Below are 19,458 nucleotides of genomic sequence, written 5' to 3'. Positions count from 1 at the left end.
CAGGAACCTGAGCTCAGTGCACTTGGCCCAAGTGCTCTTAGAAAGGATCCTCCTCACCCACAAGAGGTGGGCAGGCCAGTGGTGAGTCTCCCTTGGTACAAAATGGGAAACTGAGCCCAGAGAAGAATGGGGCATAGCTGGGCAGTGTCCAGGGCCATGTTTCCGCCAGAATGGCCCTCTGCCCCATCCTGGGACCCATGCTGGACCCCTTGCCTGGGGAATGAGTCAATGTCTGCACGTCCCACCTGTGCTGGCGGCTCCCTCCGCGAGGCCTTCCCTTTCCTCAGCAGCACCTCGACCTCCCCCGAGCCTGAGCCTGAGCCGACTGGCACATCTGCCTGCCCTCCCCTCTACCTGTGACTTCCTGGGGGCTGGGATGGCACCGCCTTGCTCACCTCCGTGGCCCCAGCAGCAAACATGGTGCCTGAGGACACCCAGAGCTCAAGGGGCGAATGGGTGACTCCCCCAGCAGGCAGAGTCCCGCCAGGTGGTTAGGACCCGGCTGAAATGTCCTCTCTGCAGGGACTCTCCCTGCTGCGTTGCCCCTGTCACAAGGAAGCTCTTCCAGGTCCGGGTGAGAGGCTTCCCTCTCGTCTCTGCTGAGCTCCGCTGTCCTGCTCCCTGCAACCTGGTGCTGCACTGTGAAGTGTGGAGGGAGGACAGACGGGTCGCCGGGTGATGGGTGGACAGACACGCGGACAGGTGAGAGGTGGATGGGTGGGAAGATAAGGAAACATGGCCCCTTTGGGTGCTGGATTAGGGTTTTGTTTTTTCCTTTGCAGGCAGCTCCAGAAATCCACGGATGGGGATTGAACCAGAAGAGGGAAGAAGGCCCCAGGCACCCACCCGCCCACAGCCTGGCTCCTCCCCCACTGTCCAGAACTCCCCCCATCCTCCCTCAGACCTGGGGGCTCGCCCCTGCCCCGCCCCCTCTGTTGCCCAGAGCAACAGCCGCAGGCCCCCTCCTCCACCCAGGGAAGCTTCTGGCTCCCTTTCCTCCCAGGTTGGCATGACAGACGCCCAGGCCTCCTTCCTGCATAGCATTCCAGAGCAGGTGTGGGGGCCCAGTCTTTCCTTCAAAAAATATTCAGGAAAGAAGCTCCCAAGAGCCCCTTCTCGAGCACAAGTGAGCCTTCTGGAATGATGGAAACCTTCATATCTATGCTGTCCAACAATGGTCAGCACTGACCCCGCTGGGGCTCTTCAAGCCACACTAGAAATATGGCTAATGGGACTGAGGAACTGAATCCGAAATTTTATTTAATTTTAATTAATTAAAAAATTAAATAGCTACATGTGGCCAATGGTGACGACACCGGACAGCACAGTTCCGGGCTCGGTGCCTGCAGCCGGGTCTCCCTGGTGCCCAGCCTCGGCCCTTCCTGCTGACAGCAGAGTTGCTCCCGGTCCTGGAACAACCTGTCTAGTGACTGCTGCTGTCTCTTCCCTATCACATCTCAGAAAAGAAAAGCCCCTCAATCCAAGTACTGACATTATTCTTGTCTTTATTCCAGCATCTCCCAGAGCTCCAATATGTACAGATTTTATTTATACACATATAATGTACACCATATATACGTATTTATATATATTCACACACCAGCCCACACGCTCTCATACACTCACACACACACGCGCCCTTCCAGGAGGGATGCGTTCCTGCCTCTGAGCCCCACTCCAGCCCGGACAAGAGGCGCTGGGCTTGCCAGGCAGCTGTGAGGTTTTGTGTTTTTTTGCTTTTAAAAAGAAGGCCATTTCCTCCAGAGGTGTCCTCCCTCTCCCCAAGCCCAAACCCGTCCCCCAAACACTCTGAAATATATATATATATATTATATATATATATATTTAAAGGAAGAGGTTTTCCTCTGCTCCGCCAAGGTAGTTACTGAAGATCCGTGCCCACCTGCGGGGTTCCTGGAAGGTGATTCCAGCCAGTGCTCCCCAGGGACCCCAGACAGCTGGAAGGGCCCACCGCAGGCTAAGTCCAGCATGGCTGTGGCCAGGCCTGCAGCTGTGCACTGGGGGGTACAGGGCTATAGCGTCAAGGGCACCTGCCAGATGAGGAGGGTGCTGTCCGTCTCCCCACAAGGGGCCGGCCTTCCGCTGCCACCCGGGGCCCTACCAAAGTGGCGGTAGCCCTGCCCACCGGAGATGATGGCCATCGAGCATATCTCCCTGCGGTGGGCATCCCGGGTGCAGGGCCGGCTGCGCACCCAGACGTCGGGGTCGTCGGCCATCTCATAGATGGAGCCGTCCTCCTCGCTGTGCTCCAGGGCTGAGCCATCAGGGGGCGCCGGCTCCCGCACGGACAGCCGCGGGCCCGGGAGGTGGGCGGTGGAGCGCAGGCGGTACTGCAGAAGGATGCCCTTCTTGCGGGTCAGCTCTCCACCCATGTGGCTGGCAGGCGCTGGAGCTGGCTCATGAGCCTGCCCGTCCTGCTTGTCCTCCTCGGCCCCCGGCCCCTCAGCCTCCTCCTGGTCGTTCCGCAGGATGTCGGGGGCCAAGATGCTGGTAGCCACTGCCAGGAAGGTCACAGGCCCGCAGTGACCATTGAGCGAGACCATGCCTTTCCCTGCAGGAAAGAAGGAGCCCAAAGGCCCAGATATTTAGGGGGGCACCCACACATCTCTCCTGGAGGACTTTCTAAATTGTTGTTTTGGTAGCCACAACCTATGCTGGAACCTTCCAGAAGGACTTAGATCTAGGGGAGGGATCCCTTATGCTCCATAGAGACTTTCTTTGGAGGACTGGAACGGGAGACAGGAGAGACCTTCCAAACCAAGGGAGAAGCCTCGGTGGCAGGGGACCCGCTGCCCCTGCCTGAGCCACCCTCACATCCCCAGAATGCGTTCACAACACTGCCTAGAGAGGATTTCCCGCCCACCTGCTCCCACACCTTACCCTCTGATGCCCAGCGCAAGCCCCTCCACAGTGCTTCTTTTCTGAATTCATCCAGAGAGCAGAATTACTCTTGTGTCTGTGTCCCAGATTCCCTGGGACACCCACCTGACCCTGGACTACAGCTGCCCACCAGGCTGTCTGCCCTGGGGGGCAGGGTCTCTGCGCAATGTATCCCTGCAACCCCAGGACCAAGCCTGGGGTGAACGAAATGATCTATACGATGAAAACAGGAAACCTCAGAATGTGGGAGAAGTTTTCTTTAGCAGAGGGGATCGAGCTGGGCCAGGACTGGTCCACCCCCAGGCCTTCTCCCCCAACTCCCCTCACCCCTGCTCTCTGGCAGCTGCTGGAGGAGGTCATTTTGTCACCACAATCAGGGCAGAGGCAGAAAGGGGCCCTGGGCTCTGGAGTCCTCCCTGCCCCCATACTTGTTCTCCTGGGCCCCGGAGCCACAGGTCAGAGCAAGTCCCCTCTAACCCACACAAACTGTTCGCACCCGGACCCCGTTCCCTGCAGCCCTCAGATATTCGGATCCCTGGAGCCTGGACATTCTGAAGCTACGTGGGGAGGAAGCAGAAGGGGCCCGCAGAGCCTCTGCCGGTCATCGGGTGTCTCAGCCAGGACTTAAGGAGGTATGCACCACTACCACTTGCCAGATTAGGAAACTGAGATTCAGAGAGAAGGTGGAAACTCTGGGGCTGGGGTGACTTGATTCCACTGTGCCACCTGTGATGGCAGACGATGCTGGAGAGTGGACCCCCAACCTCGTCTCAGAAGAGAGGGTAAGCATCGGGGCACCAGATTCACCCTCCCGGCCCACCTGCAGCCGACTCCCCAGTCCTGCCAAGACCAGCTCCCGGCTCTCACCTGTGATCTTGGGGATGCCTTCCAGCCGGGGCACAGGCAGCAGGACAATGACACCCTGGTCAGTGCCCACCCAGAGCAGACCCTGGCAGATCAGGAGGCTGGTGACACACAGCTGCTTCTGGCCTGCAGAGAGAGAGGCCAGCATGAGCGGCCCACCCTCCTCGGGGAAAGGCAGTGGGTTCTGGGGCCAGCCACCCCAAGGTGAGGATGTGGCTCAGTCTGGGCTCCTCCTGTGAGACAAGCAAGAAGCTGGACGGGGTTAAGACATGGGGCTTGGGAGGCTGACCTGGCTGGAATCTGGCCCCTGGATCCCCAGGCTGAGTGCTCCCCCACCCAGCCTCAGTTTCCTCCTGGGTGAAGTGGGGCTGCCGTGAGGGCACAGCAAGTGACACTACAGAGCATGGTGCTGGCCCAAGTGTGCTCTCGGCCTGCAGTGGCTGGACCATCTGGCACAAAGGGTATACATGCCAGGGACACAACCAGCCAGTGGGGGGGTGAAGCCAGCGAGGCCTGCAAAGGTGCGAAGGTGGGCTTCAGGGTGAAACACATGTTGGTGCAGACAGTGCGTGGGGAGGGGGCCAGAGTAGACCCAAGAAGCAGGGCAAGTCGGCAGCCCCTTGGTTTCCAGCCTGGACCTGACATTTTGCCTACATGGGCCCGTCCTCCAGTGAGGGCACAGGGCACCCTGCACTCCCTGGGTCCAGCTGGTGCTGAAATGGACAGTTCAATGCCAGGAACCAGCCTGGTTTTGATGTTGGCCCATATTAGCTCTTGTTGGGCTGTCCCCTGGGTGCTGTTTCTTCATTTTAGCAAGAATAGTGACCCCTCTGCTCTTTACAGGGAGGAAGCACAGTGTGGGCTGCACAGGGCAGTGGCCAGAAACAGGGCTCTAAGACCAGAAGCTGCCTTCAGCCTCAGCTCTGCCACTTCCTGGCTACACAAGCCAGGCCATTCCCTAAACCTCTCTGTGCCACGGTTTCCTCACCTGCCAAAGAGGACAGTAATATTCCATAGCCTTGCCCTGAGGATTAAAGGAATCAACGAATGTAAATCACTTAAGCAGTGCCTGACACCGGCACACGCAGAGAGGTGCTGCCTGCCATCACCGTGTGGTTCTGTAGTTAATGATTCTGGTCAGTGGGAATGGCATGAGGGAGAGGCTGGGAACAGACTCCTCCCTTTCCAAAGGGCTGCCTCACCTCTTGCCTGAATTCTGCTCCACTGAGAGGGACTTATTTTTACCTCAAAGGAAATTCAAATTCATGCCACACACCATGGCAATCACAATGCCACGTGCTCGTGAGGTGACGCGTGGAGCAGGGGCGCTCTCTCCCTGGGTGTGCAGCAGCACCTCCAGGAGGGCAGCTTCTCAAGCACTCATAAGCCTTCTCTAGTCTGACGTAAGCCGTGCAACAACTGAGAGGTATACACGACAGACGTTATGCCCATTTTCCAGATGAGGACATTAAGGTCCAAAAAGGTCACCCACCTGGTCACCCAGGGGTAGGGGGAGAGCCCTGATCTGCTGCTTCTCACAGCTTAGTGCTTCAGTCAGCTCTCTGCTCTTGAGCAAATGATTTCAGCTCCCTATGTGCAGGCATATGGGCTTTCTCTGCAGATCAAACAGCCTCAGAGGAGGATGGTGTGGTTCCACAGGGCTGCCATCTTGGGGCTCATATGGCATTGTCTAACACAGTGTCCTATACCATCCCTGATCTGTTCTCTGGATGCCTACTGTGTGCAGGACTCAGTGCTTGGTGCTAGAGACACAGTGAGAACCATGCACACAAAGTTCTGCTCTTGAGGAGCAAATACTCTAGGACTTTCCACGATGATGGAAATGCTCTCTGTTGTGTGTCCAATTCAGGAGCCATTAGCCATGTGTAGCTATTAAGCACTGGAAACATGGCTAGTGGGATGAAGGGACTGAATTTTTTATTTCATTGCATTTTATCTCTAATAGTGGCTACCACATTAGACAGTGCAGCACTAGAGAGTAAAAAGAGAAAATGAAAACATCAACAAGGAACATAAATGCAAGGCAGAGGACCCAAATGTGGCTGAGAATGGGTGGGAGGATTCCCAGTTTGTGGCCTCACTCTGCTTCCTGGAAGGATGGGGAGGTGGGTGTTAGGAGACAAGGTCTGGATGGTAAGGAGGCAGCCACAGGAAGACCTCAGCTAAGAACGCGGAGGCAGCATGCGCAAAGGCCCTGTGACAGGATGAGCTTAGCTCAGTGGGGCAGACTGAAGCCAGTGCAGCTCGGGGATGGGGGCACACTTGAGATGACCAGGGGAGAGGTCAGCAGAGCAGACAGACCAAGCTAAGGACTGTGACTCTTCATTCCGAGCATAATGAGAAACTACCAGAAGGTCTAAGCAGGGGAGTGATGTGAGCTGACTTCAGAGAAGTGGTTTCACCACAGTGTCAGGGCCGAGGGAGGGAGGGAGCAAGGAGACCAGAGAGGCAGAGATGGTGGCAGCCAAGTCGCAGTGGTGGCAGGGAGATGATAAGAAGCCCGCAAGTTCTCAATCTGTTTTGCAGCACGGCAACAAACCCGTTGTCAGACTCAAGCAGGAGGAGCGGAGAGAGGGCAGGACTCAAGGACAACTCCAAGGGTTTGTTTCAAATTGCTTGTTGCATGGCAGTGCTGTTGACTGAGATAGGGGAGCAGGCTTGGAGTGGGAGTCCAAGCTCCCTGCAGGATGTGGTGTTGGAGATGCACGTTAGACATCCGAGGAAAGCCGTCAGCAGGCAGTGAGATGAATGAGTCTGACAACATGAAGCAAACTCAGAAAGACACATTTCTAGTGTTGTTTCCATGTGGAAGCACAAACCACACTGAAAAAAAGCCAGTCCGTCCCTGGACAGTGGGGGCTATTTCACCAACAGTATCTGGCTGTCGGCCGAGCTGGGCCCCTTACCCACACCTGCATCCATTCAGAGGGCATAGGCTCCTGACTACTAGAACAGCCTCCAGTCCAGCAGCGGGCGCTCCCAGCCCTCATGCAATCAGCAATTACAAAAGGCTCAGGCTGCGACCCCCACCCCCCTCACTGCCCGGCCTCCCTTCTTGGCCCTGGTCAAGGTCTGAAACTCCTGCACTTCTCTCAACTTATTTATGGTTCACCTTCCCAAATGTAAGCTTCCCAAATGAGGACAACAGCTTGTCTCTGTATTCAGAGTTGATTCCTCAGCGCCTGGCCCAGCACCCTGGCTCATGGGGAGATGTTCAAAAAGCATCTGAGTGAATGAATGAATGAAATAGGGATGCAGGAAAGGACACGGGCTTTGACGTTAGTTACTAGCTGTGTGAACTGACAACTCATTTTCTTTCTCATCAATCAATGAGCATTATAAACCCACCTTGCTCAACTTTATGATGATGAGAATTATGGATGTGTATCCCATCTACAGACAGTTGAGCACAGCTCTTAGCCCAGAGTGTACAATCAATAAATGAGGCCATTAGGAAACATTTGTGATTATTAAAAAGACTAGACTCTAATGTCTTAAGATCAGCTCCATCAGAGCCATAAACACACAAAAATAATAAAGCCAAGAGAGGGAACAATGGCACATTTTTCATCTCACTGCCTCCTCCTTTTTCGGGGCCCCCAGGGTCTTGAGACCAGCAGGTGGCCGTTCCCTGGCGCTCCTGCCCTCTCTCGGCCCCCACTGGACAGCCAAACCAGCAAATGCAAGGAGGGTGGATGCCAGAATTGAGAAATGACTTCATCTGCAGACCTCGTCCTGGGGCCCTCCCTCCTTCCTCTTCTGCCTTGAGGAAAAGAGCGAGACACTTCACAAACAGTCCGAAAGAAAAAAAAATTCTAATGGTGGATAAATATTTTATCACAGAGACTTAATGCAGCAGTGTTCAGCTCACCCAAGCCATCTATCTGGAGATATACAACTTTAAAAAGCTCAGGCTCTCGGAGAACATTTTATTAATGACCTGTCTAGTTAAGAGGAGGAGGGAGTTTAGGTTAAAAAATGGATTAATACCAGTCGGGGACGCTGGCAGAAGAAAGGGGTCAGGGGGAAGGAAGTGTGATAAATTTTTAACACACCCTTAAAAAAATCCACACTAAAGAGGAGGAACAAATTTATAACTAATTATACAATTCTTTCATTTTGTGGTATAGGGAAGAAAAAATACTTAAAAGCCTTTTAAAAATATCTCTAATAAAGAATTTAAGAATCCTGCTCTGTTGTTCTTCCGCCAGGGCACAATGTGGAGTGGGTTTAAAGCTGCCCTCCACCTGGAGCTGGCTCCAGCCTGGCTCCTCTCAGGTTTAGGGGGGCCCCAAGGTCCCTGGTGTTGCTGATTAGGGACCATCAGGCCTGGGGGAAGGAGGACCCCAGGCAGTAAGTCCTGGGAACCTTCGGGAAGCCCTGTGCCCAGGAACCTCAGACATGTCCAAGGTCCAGCCCCAGGGAGGTCTGGCAAGAGGAGAGGGGGCTCCTGTCTGCTCAGATGTAGCTGACACAATAGGAAGGGCACTGACTGGGGGGTGGGGGTTGAGCCGGAAGGGCCACGGGAGATGCACGGCAGATGGGTCAGTGCAGTGAGGGAAAGGGATGACAATGAACATGAAGAGGACGATGACAGAGAGCACACCAGCACAGACAGAGACTTACCTGAGCCAGGTACTGTGGGGTGCTGCCCTTGCACTGGCTCAGGTAAGGCCCACACCTCCCTGAGGGGCAGGAACAGAGGATCTGAGAGATTCCCCACTCACTCCGGGCCACGGAGCTGGAAGGCGACAGAGCCAGGACTGCAGCAGGGCCTTCTGACTCCGGGCTCTGGTCTGCCCAACACTGCATGGCCAAGCTTGGCTTCAACTCTCAGGGAAACTGAGGCCCGGGGAGTGGAGAGCTGCATGGCAATTGTGTGAGAGGGCTGTGATTCCAGTCCTGGCTCTGGCCTCCACAGCAGTGCGCCTGCCCCTAGGCCAGTCATTTAACCTCAGTTTACCTGGCTCTGAAATAATCATAATTATCATTATAATGAAGGCCCTCCCTTCTTTAAGAGCAAGTCAGTCAACGGATATGAAAATGTGCTTTAAACAAACAGTGACGTCAGAGCTGTGCCGGTGGGGGCTGGGTATGTCCACAAATCCTGCCTCTGACTGTGTGGTAAGGTGGAATCTTTCTCTCCCCCTCCTCTGCCCCGCAGATGAGATTGAGATTAAAAAGACCCATAACATAATCCATTTTTTTGTGTTTCACTAACTTGAAATAATTTAGCTATCAGCATAAAGTGGAAATATTTTTGTGATACAGAGAAATTTTTATCATAGTTAAAATGGAATTACCTTGTATAATGGCTAATAGTATGAACTACAATGAATTGGAAGGAAGGAGGGAGAGAGGAAGAACAAAGACCGAGGACACGGGTCCCATCAAGCCCCTATGCCCCAGGGAGAGCGTTAGAGAGCCATTTGCTCTAGTGTGTCTACTATGCCCCAGGACTGGGCAAGGCATCTTCCCGTTCCTAAGGGCACTTATCCTGAACCAGGAACCACCTCTGGTCCCATAGAGGGGGACACCAGCACGGACCGAGAGGTCCCATAGATGGACCAGAGGCTCCAGGAGGTGGAGAGACCTGCCCAAGACCCCACACTGGGTGAGCCAGGACTCTGGTCTCCTCTGCAGCCATCACTTCCCTGTTACCCAGCAGGCTCTGACGTGAGTCCAGCCTGATGTGACTCCCGGTCCTGCCTCCGGTCTGCTGCATGACCACAGACAAGCCACCTTACCCTGCTGGGCAAACCTCAGTTTCTGCGTCTGTCCATAGGGACAATCCCCATTTCATGGAGCCACAGTGAGATGAGAGCCTGTCCATAAAGCCCCTGGATCCTAGTGCTCAAGCAGGGTGGCAGCTGTCACACACTATTGTGTGGAAGGTGCTCTACGAATGTCGATTCCTCCCTCCTCGCCCGGGACAGCAGGACACAGCACCCCAGCGGCAACTTCACCTGGCAGGAGGAAGGTGGTCCTGGTGGCGATGTTGATCTCCTGCAGATGCTCGAGCGTCTCGGTGTGGAAGAGGCGGATGGAAGAGCCGGAGGAGAAGGCCATCCAGACCCCGCTGCCTGCCTTCACCATGTGCGTCACGCTCACAGCCTCATCCTGGTGCGCCTCGAAGCTTTGCTACGGCACAGAGGGAGGGGTGTTGGTGTGGTGCTGGGACGGGCCTGCCAGCTCAGGCTCTGGGGGCCAGAATCAGCACAGGAAGGAAACCTCGGAAGCCCTGCAGTGGGATGTTGGTAAATGTTTACAACTGCTGAGGGGAATCCTGGTTTGTCGTGTCTGCCGTTTCTCATGGTGTAAATATTTATAACATGGCCCATCTCAAGCTCCCCACATCACATCACTGAAGAAGGAACAGGGAAAAATACATGCACATTTGGCTCTCAGGAGTTAACAGGTACAGTTTCTAACCACTGTGACAAAAGGGGAAGGCAGCCTAAAGTCAAAGGAAGAGGAAGTAGAAGCTTATGTATAGTATCTAAAGTTACAAAGGCAACCAAAAGAACTGCTTGGGAAGGGAGGTGGGTGGTGTGAGCCAGTTCCTCGCCTTGCACAATGGAGTGGCAACACATAATGTCCAAAAATTGATACATCTAGAAACAGCAGACAGTTGGGTTCAGGATGGTATCACAGCAAGTTCCTGAACTCACCTCCTTCCATGGACACAACAAATGTACTAATACTTGTGGAATAATTCCCTCTGGAAGAGACAAAGTCTCCACAACAAAGGACAAAGGACAGCACTGAGATGGGAAGGAGAGGCAGAGATGGACTCGCCAGGGAAAACAGCACAGCACAGCCACAGCCAGCCACAACAGGAGGGATATGAAGGTACAGGACTTCCATGAGGCGCAAGGAATTTGAACTCCACAGCAGGCACCCCAACCCTTACACCCTACTGATAAGAGACAATTCAACACCAGGCATTGAAAAGCAACAGGGATTATAGTCAGGAAAACTATACCATAGGGAACAGAAAATCCACTCTTAAAGGGCAGACACACTGGACCCAAAAACTAGCACAAAAACACCAATTTGAAAAGTGCATGGATCCCAGGTAAAGGAGGCCCGTTTACTAACTGTAAAGCATCTGCAGAAGAGGCAGGAAAGAGCAGGGATGCTCCCCAAGGACTGAGATGCTGGCAGGAGTTACTTTTGCAATCTCAGTCTACTTTAATAATACCATGCTGACAGGCACCATTTTGAAATTTTCCCTCCAACCTGCTAGTGCCAGTGAGTGTGCTCTGCCAAGAGTCATGCCCATAACATGCTGCAGCAGCCCCAGACATGCCCTGCAGCTGGGCCAGGGGCCAGCTCTCCATACCAGCACTTGCAGCAGTCCCAGACACAGCACACAGCCAGACTGAGCACCAGCTCCACCCATCAACACATCATAGCTACGGCCTTGCCACAACAGGAGGGCACACACAGCCCACATAGGGACACCCCTTGGGTGCCTGGCTCTGGTGACAAGGGAAGGTTGCACTTCTAGGCCCCACAGGACATCATCTACATAAGGCTACTCCTTCAAGACCAGGACAGGTAGCTGATTTACCTAATCATAGAAAGAGAGAGTTAGGAAAAATGAGGAGACAGAGGAATACGTTCAAAACAAAAGAACAAGACAAAACCTCAGAAAAAGAACTAAACATAATGGAGATAAGGAATCTACCTGATAAAGAGTTAAATGGGCATAAAGATGCCCACCAAACTCAGGAGAAGAAAGGCCAAAGACAGAAAAAACTTCAAAAAGAGATAGAAAATATAATAAAGTACCAAACAGAAGTTATAACTAGACAAAATGCACCATAGGGGTTCAATAGCAGACTGAATGACATAGAAGAATGCACCGGCAAGCAGAAAGACAAAGCAATGGGGCTCACCCAGTAGAGCAGCAAAATGCAAAAGGAATTAAGAAAAGTGAAGATACCTTAAGAGACTTTTGGTACAACATTAAGTGGAATAACATACACATTATAGGAATCCAAGAAGGAGAAGAAAGGGCCAGAAAACTTACCTGAAGAAAAATGGCTGAAAACTTCCCTAATCTGGAGGAAGAACTCGGACATCCAGGTCCAGGAAGCCCAAAGAAATTAACACCAAGACACATTATAATTAAAATGGTAAAAGTTAAGGATAAAGACAGAATCCTAAAAGCAGCAAGAACAAAACAGCTTGTTATGTACAAGGGAAAGCCCATCAGGTTATCAGAAGATTTTCAGCAGAAACTTTATAAGCCAGAAGGGAGTATCATGAAATATTCAAAGTCCTGAAAAGAAAAAACTATCAACCAAGAATTTTCTACCTAGCAAAGTTATCATTCAGAATTGAAAGAGAGAGTAAGAGCTTTCCAGGTAAGCAAAAGCTAAAGGAGCTTGTTACCACTAAATTGGCCCTACAATAAATGTTAATGGGACTTCTTTAAGCCAAATGGAAATGGCACTAATTGATAATAAGAAAACATATGAAAGTAAAAATGCTACTGGAAAAGCTACATATATAACAAAGATATGTATCAATATATGATCAACATATGTATCAAGATATGGATCAATCACACATAAAGCAAGCATGGAGATTAAAATCCCGAAGTAGTAAAACCAACTAAAATTGCAATAATTGGTTAAGTAAAGCATAAAATAGAAAGATGTGAAATATGCCATCAAAAATATAAAAACATGTTTGGGGGAATAAAATGTAAGCTTTGGAATGTGTTCAAGTTGCTATCAACTTAACAGACTACTATTTACATAGGATATTTCATGTAAACCTCATGGTACCACAAGGAAATACACAAAAGAAAATGAAAAAAGAATTCGAACATAACACTAAAAGGAAGCCATAAAACCACAAAGAGAGAAAAAGAAGAAATGAACAGAAAGAACTATAAAAACAGCCAGAAAACAATTAAATAGCCAGAATATACACTTATCACTAATTAATTTCAATATAAATGGACTAAATTCACCAATCAAAAGACAAGAGTGGCTGAATGAATTAAGAAAAAAAACAAGACCCATCTATATGCAGTCTATATAAGACACTCACTTCAGAAGTAAGGAAACAGAGACTGAAAGTGAAGAGATGGAAAACGATATCCCATGCAAATGGAAATTAAAAGAAAGCTGGTGTAGCTATACTCGCATAAGACTATAAAACAAAGACTGTAATCACAGTCAAAGAAGGGCATTACATAATGATAAAGGGGTCAATCCAGCAAGATGATATAATGTTATAAATATATATGTCCCCAACATAGGATGACCAATATATAGGAAGCAAATATTAACAGACCTAAAGGGAGAAATTGAAAGCATTAAAATAGTAGGTGACTTCAATACTCTACTTTCACCATTGGATAGATCATCCAGACAAAAAATCAATATGGAAACATCAGCCTTAAATGACACATTCACCAGATGGACTCAACAGATATATACAGAACATTCCACCCAAAAACAACAGAATACACAATCTTCTCAAGTACACATGGAACATTCTCCAAGATAGATCACATGTTGGGCCAAAAAACTAGGCTCAATAAATTCAATAAAATTTATTCTGACCATAATGGGATGAAACTAGAAATTAATTACAAGAAGAAAATGTTAAAAAAGAAAACACAAAAATGTGGAGGTTAACCAACATGCTACTGAACAATGAATGGGTCAATGAAGAAATCAAAGGAGAAATAAAAAAATACCTAGAGACAAATGAAAACAGAAATACAATATATCAGAATCTATGGGATTCAGCAAAAGCAGTCCTAAGACAGAAGGAAGTTCCTAGCAATACAGGCCTACCTCAAGAAACAAGAAAATTTTCAAATAAATTATTTAACTTTACATCTAAAGGAAAACAAAGCCCCAAATTAGTGGAAGGAAGGAAATAATAAAGATCAGAGTGGAAATAAATGAAATAGAGACCAAAAAGACCATAGAAAAGGTCAATGAAGCTAAGAGCTGGTTTTTTGAAAACATAAACAAAATTGACAAAATTTTAGCTAGACTAACTAATAAAAAAGAGAGAGGCCGCAAAAGCAGAAATGGAAGAGAAGTTACTACTGACATCACAGAAATACAAAGGATCATAAGAGACTACTAAGAGCAACTATGTGCCAACAAGCTGGATCACTTAGAAGAAACTGATACGTTTCTAGAAATGTACAATCTTCCAAGACTGGATCATGAAGAAATAGAAAATCTGAATAGACTGATTACTAGTAAAAAGATTGAAATAGTAACCAAAAATCTCCCAAGAAACAAAAGTCCCATTCCAGAGAGCTTCACTGAAGAATTCTACCAAACATTCAAAGAAGATTTAATACCTATCCTTCTCAAACTCTTTTTAAAAAATGAAGTAGAGGAAAAGTTTCCAAACACATTCTGTGAGGCCAGCATTATCCTAATATCAAAATCAGACAAAGACACCACATAAAAGAAAATTACGGGCCAATATCCCTGATGAACAGAGATGCAAAAATCTTCAACAAAATATTAGCAAACTGAATTCAACAATACATTAAAGGTATCATCAAGTGGGACTTATTCCAAGGATGCAAGGATTGTTCAAGATCTGCAAATCAATCAACATGATACATTATGTTAACAAAATGAAAGATAAAATCATATGATGATCTCAATAGATTCAGAAAAAGCATTTGACAAAATTCAACATTTATTTATGATAAAACTCTCAACAAACTGGGTATAAGGGAACATACCTCAACATAATAAAGGCCATATATGACAATCCTCCAGCTAGCATCATACTCAGTGTTTCCCCTAAGAACAGGAACAAAACAAGGATGCCCACTCTCATCACTTTTATTCAACATAGAACTCTAAGTCCTACCCACATCCATCAGGCAATAAAAAGAAAAAAAAGGCATCCAAATAAGAAGGGAAGAAGTAAAATCGTTGCTATTTGCAGGTGATATGATACTGTATATAGAAAGCCCTAAAGAATCCAACTGAAAAAGCCTGTAAGAATTAATTCATTCATTCATTAAAGATGCAGGATACAAAATCAATATACAGAAATCTGTGGCATTTCTATACACTAATAATGAATCATCATAAAAAGAAATTTAAAAAATAATCCCATTTATAACTGCACCAAAAAGAATAAAATACCTAGTAGTAAATTTATTCAAGGAGGTAAGCAATCAGTACTGTGAAAACTGTAAAATATTGATAAATAAAACTGAAGAAGATGCAAGTAAATAGAAAGATATTCTGTGCTCATGGATTGAAAAAATTACTATTGTGAAAATGTCCATACTATCAAAAACAATCTACAGATTCAGTGCAATACCTACCAAAATTCCAGCAGTGCTTCATGGAACTAGAACAAATAATTCTAAAATTTGTATAGAATCATGAAAGATCTTGAGTAGCCAAAACAATCCTGAGAAAGAACAAAACTGGAGGTATCACATTCCCTGACTTCAAACTACACTACAAAGCTATAGTAATCAAAACAGTATGGTAGTGGTACAAAAACAGACACACAGATCGATGGAACAGAACCAAAAGACCAGAAATAAATTCATGCATATATGGACAATTAATCTATGATAAGAGAGACAAGAGCATACTATGGAGAAAGGACAGTCTCTTCAATGAATGGTGTTGGAAAACTGGTTAGCCACATGCAAAAGAATGAAACTAGGCCACTATCTAATATTATACACAAAAATTAACTCAAAATGGATTAATAAACTTGAATATAAGACCTGAAACCATGAATTTTTAGGGAAAAATAGGCAATAAGCTACTTGACGTCGGTCGTAGTGACATCTTTGTGGATCTGACTCCAATGGCAATGGAAACAAAAGCAACTATAAACAAAAACAACTGAGACTACATCAAATTAAAAAGCTTCTTCACAGCCAAGGAAACTACTGTCAAAATTAAAAAGCAGTCTACTGAACGGCAGAAGATATTTGAAACCATCGATCAGGTAAGTGATTAATACCCAAAATATGTAAAGAATGTACACAATTCAACAATAAAAAACCAACAACTTGATTAAAAGATGGGCAGAGGATCTGACATTTCTCCAAAGATGACGTACTGGTGGTAAACAGGCACATGAAAAGATGTCCAACACCACTAATTATTAAAAATCAAATCAAAACCACAATGAGCTATCTATCACCTCATACCTGTTAGAATGGCAATTATCAAGACAAGAAACTGCAAGTGTTGGAGAGGATGTGAGGAAAAGGGACCCCTGTTGCACATTTGGTAGGATTGTAAATAGTGCAGCCACTAAGGAAAGCAGTAGAGAGCTTTCTCAAAAAATTAAGAACAGAACTACCACATGACCCAGCTGTTCACTTCTGGGTATCTATCCAAAGAATAGGAAAACACTAATTCGAAAAGGTGTATGTACCCCCATGTTCATTGCAGCATTATTGCCAAAAGCCAAGATAGGGGAACAACTTAAGTCTCTATCAATAGATGAATGGATAAAGAAGATGTGGTATATATGTACACATGGAATATTACTCAGCCACATAAAAGAATGAGATCTTGCCATTTGTGACAACATGGTTGGACCTAAAGGTCCACCTTATAATGCTAAGTGGAATAAGTCAGACAAAGACAAATACCATACAATTTCATGCACATGTGGAATAAAAAAAAAAACACTCATAGATATAGGGAACAGACTAGTGGTTACCAGAGGGGAGGCGACTGGGAAATGGGAGAAATGAAGAAGGTAAACAGTATGGTGACAGATGGTAACCAGACTTGTGGCACTGATCACTTTCAAGTGCATACATGTGTCAAATTTCGAGGCTATGTACCTGAAGCTTATATAATAAAAACACAATTATGGGATGTCAAGGGTTTACTATTTTGAAGGCCTCTCACTTTGACTTTGAATTTAAATTAAAAAAAAAAGAAAAGAAACAGCAGAGCAGACACATTAATCATAAGGAAAGTGCCTGGTGGATTAAAAACAGGAGAGGTGGCAGGAAGCAGGACTAAGGATGGGTAGTGGTGAGGGCCTTTCAGGATAAACTATTCCATGTTATTTGTTGTTGTTCACAGGTGTGTGTATAATTTTGACCTTTAAAAACAAAAGCTCACACGGGGAGGGCTGTACAACACAGAGAAGACAAGTAGTGACTCTATGGCATCTTACTACACTGATGGACAGTGACTGTAATGGGGTATGTGGTGGGGTCTTGATGATGGGGGGAGTCTAGTAACCATAATGTTGCTCATGTAATTGTAGATTAATGATACCAAAATAAAATAAATAAAAATAAAAATAAAGCTCTTGAGGAGACAAACCATCAGGGTTCCGATCCACTACAGGAGAAGTCCAAGCTCCTTTATTCAGTGACCCAGAGCCCAGCACTCCCACCTTCCCTGGCAGTCTTCCTATGCTGCAGGTCAAGCAAAGCCTGGGTGAGAGTGATGCTCAAGAAGTGCCAGGTGGCCGCCACTCTGTCCTGGAGATGACCTGTCTGCAACATGCCTCCCCCACTGCCCTCCTGGGGTCAGCTTTGCAGTATCTGAAGCCTTGAATTCAGAGCGATGCCCCTCTCCCATAAGGCCTGCCCCAGCCACCCCTGCCCAACCACTTGCTTCTACAAGCCCTATTCTGCCACCCGGCCTGGCAACAGCAACAACTCTGTGGCTCTAATCAGCTGCCTCGACACTGGACTATGAGCTCGGCCCTTCAAAATCCTCCCCACTTGGCACAGGGCCCAGAGCACAGCAGAATTCAGTCAAAGAGTGAATGGCTGGACACTGGAAGTCCATCTATAACATTCCGTTGTTCCTCAGATACAAACAACTCGAGCACACCAGCCTAGAAACAACCCAAATGCCCAAGCTGGGGACACCCAGGCACGTCCGGTACACCCACTCAGCAGACTCCTCTACATCCATTTAAAATGTTTACAGAGACTATGTGATAAACATAGAAAATACGAATGTTTTAGCAGTAAGTGGCCAAAAAAAAGGGGGCTGCATCCAAAACTGGGGGAGGAGGAGGAGGAGGAGGGCAGAGGAGGATAAACCTGCACATTGAAAATTATTCCTGAGCAGAACCTGGTGACTGTCCCTCTTTCCAGTCTGCAGTTTTCTTCCATTTTTTCTATAAAGAGCATATCTTGGATAGAAATCCTAGATGGCAGGAAGATGCTGGACAGAATTTAATCAGACCTACTATTAAATCTCATTTCCTCAATAACCTCACAGACCTGGGCCTCAGTTTCCCCAATTGTAAGTGGCTGTTGTCATGAGGATTACATGGACTGGGGGAAGAGAAAAGTTGGGTGTCCAAAGACGGAGGGGGAGAGGCAGAGCAGCACCCTCTCTCCCCGTGTGCCAGGCTGCTCTCAGGGGGCAGGGTCCCACTTACTAGGGGGACCCCAAGAGCAGAAGCTGTAGCTCCCTCTCAGACAGGAAGTTCACCAAAGGGTACATTGTCTCCATCAAATTGGGGCTCCCCAAGGGGAGGGGGTGTCTCCTGTTAGGCTGGGCACACTCAGAAGGCAGGGAGCTATTTCTCCCTTAGACTGGGGGCTCAGACTCTGGGCCCCTGGAAGTGGGGGGAGTCTCTGTTACTTTTTTCCCAGCGCCCCTGCCCTACCCCAGTGAAGGCCCAAGTGCTGGAGGCTCAGCCAACAAGCATCTGGGATTTGGAAGGAGGCCAAGCCCCTTACAGCCTCGACAAAGCAGGGCCAGTCCCTGCAATCCAAGGGGAGGGGAGAATTTCCACCCCTGGGGTCTTTCACCCCCATATCTGCCACCCACAGCCCCGGCAGCACTGGCTTTTGGTTCTCATTCCTTGAGAGGAACACTCCTTCAGGAAACCCTTAGGAAGGCGGGGTGGCTTCCTGCCCCGGCCTGTACTCCAGACAACTTTCCTGAAGGCCCAGACCCAGAAAGAACACCCGGCGCAAACAGGACACCTCCTGAGGGACCTTGCTGGGAAAGGCCAACCGAGAACCACCAACCCCAGTCACAGATGAGGCGCCAGGGTCAGATCTGACTTCCTACAGTGCCTGCTGTCAGCAAGCAGATGGATGAGCGGAAAGGGTGGCAGGATGGAAGGGGGCACCCAACATGCTTTGTCTGCAGACTTTTCCAAAAACAGCATGCACATACTTGCACACAAATGCACACACACCCACACCCACAGGAAGACATATGTGCACCCACACATGCGCAGCAAGACCCCTGCCTGGCTCCTGTTGAAAGGGCAGAAGCATTTCCTGCCTCTGAAAAAGCCAAACCTCAGTGAAATTGAGAAGCCTGGGACCATGGCAAGCTGCGCCTGAATCTGCAGCCAGTCAGCCATGCCTGCTGTTGTCAGAATCTAATTAAAAGAGAAGTCAGCGGCAGAAACCCAGGCTCATTTCTCCAGAGGTATAACAAGTCTGTCTCTAGGTTCAAGGGGCTTTGCACAAGGCCTGTGCAAACGTGCCAGGGCCTGTGGGGAGAGGGCAGGGAAAAATACAAACAGCAGCAGAGCAGCTCAAGCTCCTCACTCCTTGGTTATCTGTGGGCTCCCCCGGACCCCTCCCCATACCAGAAGCCTACTCATGGGAACTGGGTCTTGGGAGTCCTGGCTTGGCTTCCTGGGTACATGTGCAGGAGTAGGTGAAACATTGGAAGCAAT

At 48.3% G+C, this 19,458-nt stretch overlaps 1 protein-coding gene across 17 annotated transcripts in view; it reads right to left on the bottom strand.

Annotated features, from left to right (window-relative positions):
* Positions 1-1,479: 1,479 nt before the first annotated feature.
* The window catches only part of ARHGEF10L (Rho guanine nucleotide exchange factor 10 like), a 155,729-nt gene continuing 137,750 nt past the window's right edge, over positions 1,480-19,458 (bottom strand). For 16 of the 17 annotated variants that reach the window (XM_057499778.1, XM_057499785.1, XM_057499781.1 and 13 more), the window contains 3 exons: positions 9,753-9,927; positions 3,769-3,891; positions 1,480-2,572 (listed from right to left, as the gene is read on the bottom strand). In XM_057499778.1, the coding sequence (XP_057355761.1) occupies positions 2,034-2,572; positions 3,769-3,891; positions 9,753-9,927 (837 nt within the window). In that variant the 3' untranslated portion in view covers positions 1,480-2,033. Of the gene's footprint in view, positions 2,573-3,768; positions 3,892-4,118; positions 5,876-9,752; positions 9,928-19,458 lie in introns of those variants that run through there. The other variant, XM_057499787.1, reaches the window with a different exon arrangement.

This window comes from Manis pentadactyla, chromosome 4 (assembly GCF_030020395.1).
Source record: "Manis pentadactyla isolate mManPen7 chromosome 4, mManPen7.hap1, whole genome shotgun sequence".
Classification (NCBI taxonomy): Eukaryota; Metazoa; Chordata; class Mammalia; order Pholidota; family Manidae; genus Manis; species Manis pentadactyla.
This window is presented reverse-complemented; position numbering and strand designations above follow the sequence as displayed.